The sequence below is a fragment of the Austrofundulus limnaeus genome, unplaced genomic scaffold, assembly GCF_001266775.1.
Source record: "Austrofundulus limnaeus strain Quisiro unplaced genomic scaffold, Austrofundulus_limnaeus-1.0 Scaffold587, whole genome shotgun sequence".
Taxonomy (NCBI): Eukaryota; Metazoa; Chordata; class Actinopteri; order Cyprinodontiformes; family Rivulidae; genus Austrofundulus; species Austrofundulus limnaeus.
Window position 1 is genome coordinate 116,064 of NW_013952989.1, and position 7,811 is coordinate 123,874.

The 7,811-nt window shown below is 37.7% G+C and overlaps 1 protein-coding gene across 2 annotated transcripts in view; it reads right to left on the reverse strand.

Moving 5' to 3' along the window:
* atat1 (alpha tubulin acetyltransferase 1) overlaps nucleotides 1-7,811 on the reverse strand; it is a 49,883-nt gene that overhangs the window by 31,267 nt on the left and 10,805 nt on the right. For both annotated transcript variants that reach the window (XM_014026751.1, XM_014026752.1), the window contains exons 4-7: nucleotides 6,562-6,619; nucleotides 6,359-6,472; nucleotides 5,324-5,425; nucleotides 2,338-2,383 (exon numbers count right to left, since the gene is read on the reverse strand). In XM_014026751.1, coding sequence (XP_013882205.1) covers nucleotides 2,338-2,383; nucleotides 5,324-5,425; nucleotides 6,359-6,472; nucleotides 6,562-6,619 — 320 coding nt within the window. The remainder of the gene's footprint in view (nucleotides 1-2,337; nucleotides 2,384-5,323; nucleotides 5,426-6,358; nucleotides 6,473-6,561; nucleotides 6,620-7,811) is intronic.

A 7,811-nucleotide genomic window follows, 5' to 3' on the forward strand; every position in this document is an offset into this window, starting at 1 on the left:
GAAAGAGAAACCTGTGTAATATCTGCAGAGCAGAACTTAACTTCCACAGCAATTATTTTTAGTTAGCATATAGCTAAAATCTAACCATGGTTATATAATAGCAGCTGCATTCTGACGTGATAAGCTCTATGTTTTATATTCAATTAATGTATGATCTGATTAGTCGACTAATCGAATAAATAATCGTGATAATCGATTATAAAAATAATTGTTTGTGGCAGCCCTATTCATAACAAGCCAGTTATGAAACCTGTTATGAACATAAACCACACGTGAACTATTGTGAAACAAGTTTTTAGTCGCCACTATCATTTTATTAATTTTAATTTTAATGAAACCAAAACTACTGATGGTTTTTGGAGGCACTGCTGGGTCCTCCCCTGTAGATTTAGGTTCCTTGGCCCTGTATCATACTGACTGAATGCTAATTTTTTTGGGGAGGTGGGGTTAATTAGATCCTGAGCTTAAGCTATAGACAGCCAGACAAGAGCACTCATTAAAAAAAAGAGATTTTATCAGTGGGTTTTCTGCGAGCTGGGTGCAAATTGTTCAAAATTCTGCTGAACGACTCAACGGTTTTATTTGAAAAAGCATTTATTTGTTTTTGGATTGGCCTTTAAATGTTTTATTTAATGGCCTTGCCCCATGCTACTTTTCAGAGCTGCTGCCCTCTCAGACTGCTGCCCTTTCTGAGTGTCCACAAAATTAGACTCAAGCTAGAGGGGGTGGGGGGGTCTTTCTTTTGCTGAGTCAGCTCCTAATCTGTGTTGCAAACTGCTCCTCCATCTCAGACAGGCCTCTTCACCGTCTACTATTAAAACTTCTCTTAAAACCCACTTTTTTTCTTGGCTCAATCTCAGCAGAGACCATGGATTCCAGGGTGTAGTTTTTTAAAAATTGTATCAACGCGCTGCAACATGACAAAACGACAAAAGGGGACGGAGGTCTGAGTACTTTCTGAACACACTGCTGATTCAAGATGGGAAAAACGAGACTGTCTGACTAAAAATAGCAACAAAAAACAAACAAACAAAAAACAGAATCAGCTAATTATCTGACAAAGAAGAGGAAACAGGACGTTGGAGATGCATGAAAAGAAAAGATATCCCTACAAAACGCTGTACGGACTTTAATCCGTCCATGCCTAGGAGAATCTGGGAGAGCAAAAAGTTATGAACTCAATTAAAAGTCTAATTTTTCTGGACTGAGTGACCTATTCGAAGCTTTTAATCTGCATAGACAAGCAAAATATGAAAGATAACTTTTTCAGTCTGCTCTGAAATCCCTTAAAAGCCTTTAGACATTTTTGTTTCCTGTAAAGATGTCAAACTAAAGGTAAGAACCCGAGGAAGTCGTCTGACACCCTAGTTTTCAAATTAAAAGCCCCCGGTATCGTCTGGAAAAGTTTAAAGGCAGAAATTGCACCGTTTTAGCCCACCAGTGGAACAAAGACTGCTAAAGGGCCAATATTATGTGTTTCTCAGGCATACACTTAAATACTATACCATAATAAAGTATCTATATTGCCTTTAGCTGTTATTAAAATGCTGTTTTTATGTTTAAATAGAAAATAAACATCTTCTCACCACTTCCTCTTCTAAATGCCTTGAAATTGTCCTCTGTCTCTTTAAGAACCACCTTCCGCTTCTGTCTTGCCCATTTCAGTGTGCGCAGGGGGGTTATGATGCAGTTTACTTGGCATCTGAAAATACATTGCCTCAAAGGTATTTTTGATCTGAAAAGAGCTTCACTGAGTGAGAACTAATGTTGAGAGCTCAGCAGACAGTTTAAGTTTCACTTTCACTTTGACCTGAGAGCCTGCAGGAGTCATGGGCGGGGTGTGTGGGGAGGGGGGAGCGCTTAAAAGACACATCCCAGGGGCGTTTCTGGTACCAAAAGGTGTTTCTGGTCCCCACCTGCTGTTTTGCTCCTCAGCATGGCTTCCTAAAAACACTGCAGGATTTCTCAAACATGCATGAATGAGTCAAAGCAAGGCTTTGGGCATGTTTTTTATGAGAGTATAACATTATAACATAATATAAAACTCAAAAAATTTGATTTTACATGATATTGTCCCTTACGGGCTTAAAAGTAAAAACTTTATTTCAAAATTACAGCATGCAGCATATTTCCTAACTAAACAGGATGACGTAGTCAAAAATGTTGCACTTTATTCTGGGAAAACTATTCTTAAAAGCACAGTGAAGATTTAGTGATAATAAGAAAAACTGACATGTTTGGGCCACACGCCAAGGAAATAAAAACCACAAAGAAAAATGCATCATTATAAACTCTTTCATATCAACAACAGCAATGAAAAACTGGTGTAAAAGTTACCTGTTCTGTTCAGGAAGAAGCCCTCAAACACAACAAAGTTATTGACCTGCACAAAAGACAAGACATTTTCATGAAAATTAAGTAGTGAACAAACCAACCGATTTTCATGAAGATCATCAAAAATATTTCACTTTGTGCAACTGTTAAACTCTGACTTGTTCCATTGCTGTAAATGTGCAGTAAGTCTTGATCAGATAAGGAGGAAGGTCAGAACTTGCTACCTCATGGAAAGAAAAGGCAAAAAAAATAAAAACTAGATGAACAAGTTTACCAAGTTCATCTGACGTTCAGGAATACAGCAACCTGACTGGTCAATTGTCTAAGTCATGGTACTCTGCCACACTGACGCTAAATGTGACGAGGGTTTTCCATCACAATTCAGATAAACAGGGGAGTGTTTCAGCAATACCATGTTTCTCAATATCACAAAGAAATTTAATTTAATTATTCAATTCAATATTGATCCACATCGGGCATATGATGATGATATGGACTGATATTTTTGTAATTGAATCATTGATCATTTAATCGATATATCGATTTGGATCCATGTAACTTGAAAAGTTGAGGAAAAAACACCTGGAGCATTCCACAGGTTCACTGGAAACAGGAGAGTGTCATGATTGGGTATCAAGGGAGTATCCATGAAAGGCTCAGTCATTCACAAGCAACAACTGCGTGAGCAAATAGTCCAACATTTTAAGAACAGCATATCTCAACGTACAATTGCAAAGAATTTAGTGATTTTATCATCTACAGACCAGAAAGATTCAGAGTATCTGGACAAATCTCTACAAGCAAGCAGCACGGCTGAAAACTAACACTGAATGCCCGAGGCCTTTGACCCTTCAGGCAGCGCTGCATTAAACCCCACATCTTTCTTTAACAGATATTAGCACAATGGCTCAGGAAACAATCAGCAACTGAAGCTGTACACCAAGCAAAAATTGGAAAGAATTCTATTTTTAAGTTTCAACAATTACTGTCCTCAGTTCTAGGGCTGTATATTGGCAAGAATTTGGCGATACGATACATATAACAGAGGGGTCACGATACGATATATCCCGATATATTGCGATACTGTAAGCAAGGCAAATATCGTGATATATTGCGATTTTTTTGTCCAAAAATTCTTTTAAATAAAAACTTCTTACTGAAAAAAAGAAAAGCTAATGTTTACTTACAATGCTAACGCTACCCGCTCAAGAGGTAGAGGAGCCAAATGGCTGGCTCATTGCTGCCAACTAGTGGTCAGAGGCTGAACTACAAAATAAAAATGAACGGCTGGCAGGAAAGTTGACATTTTAAACCTTAATTAAAAATCGATACAGGGCTTTAGAATATCGATACAGTATCGGGAAATGAAATATCGTGATATTTCAGTGTATCGATATTTTCTTACACCCCTACTCAGTTCACAGTTGTAAATTTCTTTAATTCATCATTTAATGATGGCTGGGAGGATATGGTTTCAGCAGTGGTGGGTACCAGCCCGCTAAAGTGCAAATCCGCTAATTGTGGACCTAAATATTTCATTTGCGCTTTAGCGGTCTTACTAATTTTTATAATTCATAAGCAGATTTGCACTTTCTAAAATTAAAATGTAGTACCACTAATAACTAATTATCTACCAGTCATTATTATCTTGAACAGCAGAAGGTTTGGCTTGTCAATGAATCGCAACACGTGATCTATCCAACATCACCCCACCCAGATAAACACACTTATTATGAAGACATACGTACATCCTTGCTGACTGTTGCTTTTGGTCAGGGTTCTGTTTTCCCACAATGCTTTGTGTCTGCTTGCATAGCAGGAAGGCGATAGCAAAAACAGTTAATGTTTGTAATCCATACTAAAATTTTGTATGTATTGATTTATTTTACTTTACAAGTGGAGCTCCTTTTTTTAAATAAAATTTAAACACTGGAGCTCAATAGTTGACGTAAGTGGTCGAAGCAACGGGGTTTTAGACTCAGAAATGATTTAAAGATGTTATGCTGATGAACACTGACATCTAGTGGTCAACTGGGGTAACTACATGGAAAACTTTAAAATCCAAGCTTTTATTTTGAAGGGAAGATAGTTGCCTGCGAACTGTGCTTTCCTGTCACAAATCAAATCCGTCATGTACCCAGAATGCATCGCTTCAGTTTTCTAATAAACTGTTTTATAATCACTTTATTGATGCTTCTTTAATGAAAAATCTACAACAAACAAAAGAAAAAGACAAAGAAGCAGCCGAACTAGCAATCCTCAACAACTTTTTAAAGAATCAGCCAAACTAGCAATCCTCAACAATTTTTAAAGAATCAGCCAAACTAGCAATCCTCAACAATTTTTAAAGAAGCAGCCGAACTAGCAATCCTCAACAACTTTTTAATTTTTACACCAGGAGCTAAAGATCTATTTCAGGAAATCACATCCCCAGCAATCGGCAGTTGTAGAATTAAGTTGTGAAAGGGTTCATACACCACTAGTTGGCAGTGCTGTGCACATAATGTACATGAATTGTTGCCAGCTAGTAAGTGTCAAACTGAACTTGTGCTTTAAAATTAGCTTCCGCTAGTTTTTCTGTGGCATAAGCATTTTTGAAGTTGCGGACCTAAACATTTTCATAAGTGCTTTGGAAATTGCGGAGCTAATTTTTGGATTAGCGCTGCTCACCACTGGGTTTCAGGTCAAAAATTGCAAATGTTAGAAGTCTGTGATTTTTTCATAGACCAAATACAATTAAATACAGCATGCTAACACCTTGAATGGCTCCACAACAAATGCTTCTGTTTCATGAGAAGAATGACTTGGTTGATTTAAAAAGCAGAAAAGAGGATGAATAGGCTAATAACTAAATATGACCACTATAAAGGAAGCAGCCACTTTATAAGTCACAAACCTTTCACCTTTCATCGAAGATCTGTAAGGAAAAGCTAATACAGAAAACACACATCACTTGAATTAGGAGACAGACTGAGTTGACAGGAATTACCTGAGGAACGCTTTGCATCAAGCTGTAGTGTTTAGCCAGGAAAGCCAGGAGTTTTGGTGAGGGCCGGTCATATGCCATCTCTACTGGCTCTACATTCTTGTGCTACAGTAAGACAAGAAATGGGACTTTACTGACAGACTTTTCATTTTAACAGGATCATCAAGTGAAACACCATGGCTTTTTAACAGTTCAGCTTTGCAAACAGCTGATATTGGTACCACAGTGGGCAAAGTGTATTTTCATCTATAGTGTTACGTTAAAGCTTCTGGAATTTACATTTGGAATTAATCTGTTGAGTTGTTCATCAAATCACAATCAATTTATTTTAGCACTGATGCTAGTGATTAGATTTGGGTCAGGTGGTACGAGAAGATGCCAAGTAGTATTACCCAAGTGTCCAGTATTGTGTTGAGGACGCCTGGCTGAAGCCCCAGTCAGAGTTATCTGTAAATCCTACCAATGATGGAGGCAACCATCGATGGCAGAACGTTGGGTGCTCTCTGTTCCAGCAGTATGAAGCTGCATCTATTAAAGGCCTTGATTGGTTTTTTAGGACTCATGAGAAGCTGATAGATAGCGATTGGCGTTACAGATCAAAATCTTGCTTGTGGAAGTAGTTTGGTGAGCCTACGGAGCAGAACTGTTTGTAGACCTCAAGAAGACTGAGCTTAGCTGTCAGACATCTCAGCATTTCAACCAGAAAGCTTACATTTGGATATGGTACAATGCTGACATCAAATAACGACATTAATTGGTGGTAGAAGGACTACTTTGAGGATCTTCTCAACCTGATACCTTCCAAAACTGAGGAATGGTTACCTTTTGTCTTAAATGAAGCTAAGCACTGTACCCACTGTGGTGTCCTGCAGGGGTAATATGAGTCTTAGACGTCTTGCAACGGGGCTGTGCAACCAGAGTGAGAGCTTGGTCCCCATTGTTGACCAGACATTTCAGTTGACCAGGGTTGTCCTGCATTGCTGATTATGTTCTCAATCTTTGTAAACTAAATTTCAGTCAAGAATACAAAGTGTTTACCTGAAGCATGAAATTAAACAACTCCAGCCCGTAGCCATGTCGCTGCAAGTTTTCTGCTACATAGAAATCCAAAACACACAGCGGCTCAGCCTCTATGTGCACACCTTGTTGATTCTAGAAGAAAAAGGTTCAGAAAGGAAGAACAGCTTCAACCATACAGTCAGCGACGCGAACGATGAAGTGACAGTAAATAACGGACTCACAAGCAGAAATAACTTCTTGAACCCAACTTTCAAAAATCCCACGGCCACACCACGAGCTCTGAGAGAGAAGAGAGCAGGTCAGAGTGAACAGCAACACATCAGCCCAGTGTTTTATTCACATCAACTTCTGTGTATGTGTCTGTGACAGTATATAAGCAGTACTGAGCAGATGTTTTAAACTATTCCTAATTTTATTTAAGGAGCCTGACTTTCTAGCAAATCATTTCTAAGTTATTTCTCAAAAGGTTCTGAAGGTGTTTCACAGTTTTTCTTGGAACTTTGACTGTTTTTTCAACCATTTTCTGTCTAGTTGAAGTGCCTGTGACTTGCATATCCTTCACATTCAAAAAGTCGAAGAAAAAATCTATATACTTATGAAACTTGGCATAAAACACACAATTTTATTCATTTTGTCAAATAACTGGCTATTTTCATTTTAGTTAGGCTTGGACGAAACAAACAGGAAGTGACATCAAAGGGGATCTCTTTAAGAAATCAAATTCTCTGGTCTTTTCTTATTAAAGCAATATTGTTTGAACTCTTGTTCATTTATCACTGCTAGTGACTCAAAATAATCTAAAGAAACATCAGATTCTTCTCTACAGTCTATCCATTGTAATAATGTTCTGTTTACATTCAGACATTCCCCGTGACATCACTTCCTGTTACTTCACATGTAAATATCTCAACACATGTTCGTCTCAGCGGCTTGAAATGTGTTTTGTAATAAGTTATTAATGTTATCTTTCCAAAAATGCATTCATATTTATTACAAAAATTTGATGTCACAGACACTTTAATGGTCCTGTCTATGACAGCATGGAGAATGCAGACATGAGTCAGGCATTAAAAACTATACTGTATGGTAAGTTTTCAGCCAGTATTCCTTTGAGAATCACTTTGTTAATGCTAAAATCCAATATTGCATGTGAAGTATTGGATGTGCTGGAGAAGGCTTTGAGCAGCGGTCAGACTCTACCACCATCAATACAAGATCTTGGTGAAAAATTAATGCAACACTGGATGGAAATAAATCTGGTGACATTGCAGAAGCTTATCCAAACAATAACACAGAGAATGGAGCATGGTCCAATGAAATATTAGAATGTATGGTGTGCCGTTTGTAAAGTTACACAGTCAAAAATTACCACCAATATTTTTGTTTTATTTAGCCTTTTATAAGAAAAAAAGAACAGATTTATTTTTCAAAGTCAGTTTTTCACCATATGATTCATACATTTATAAATGCC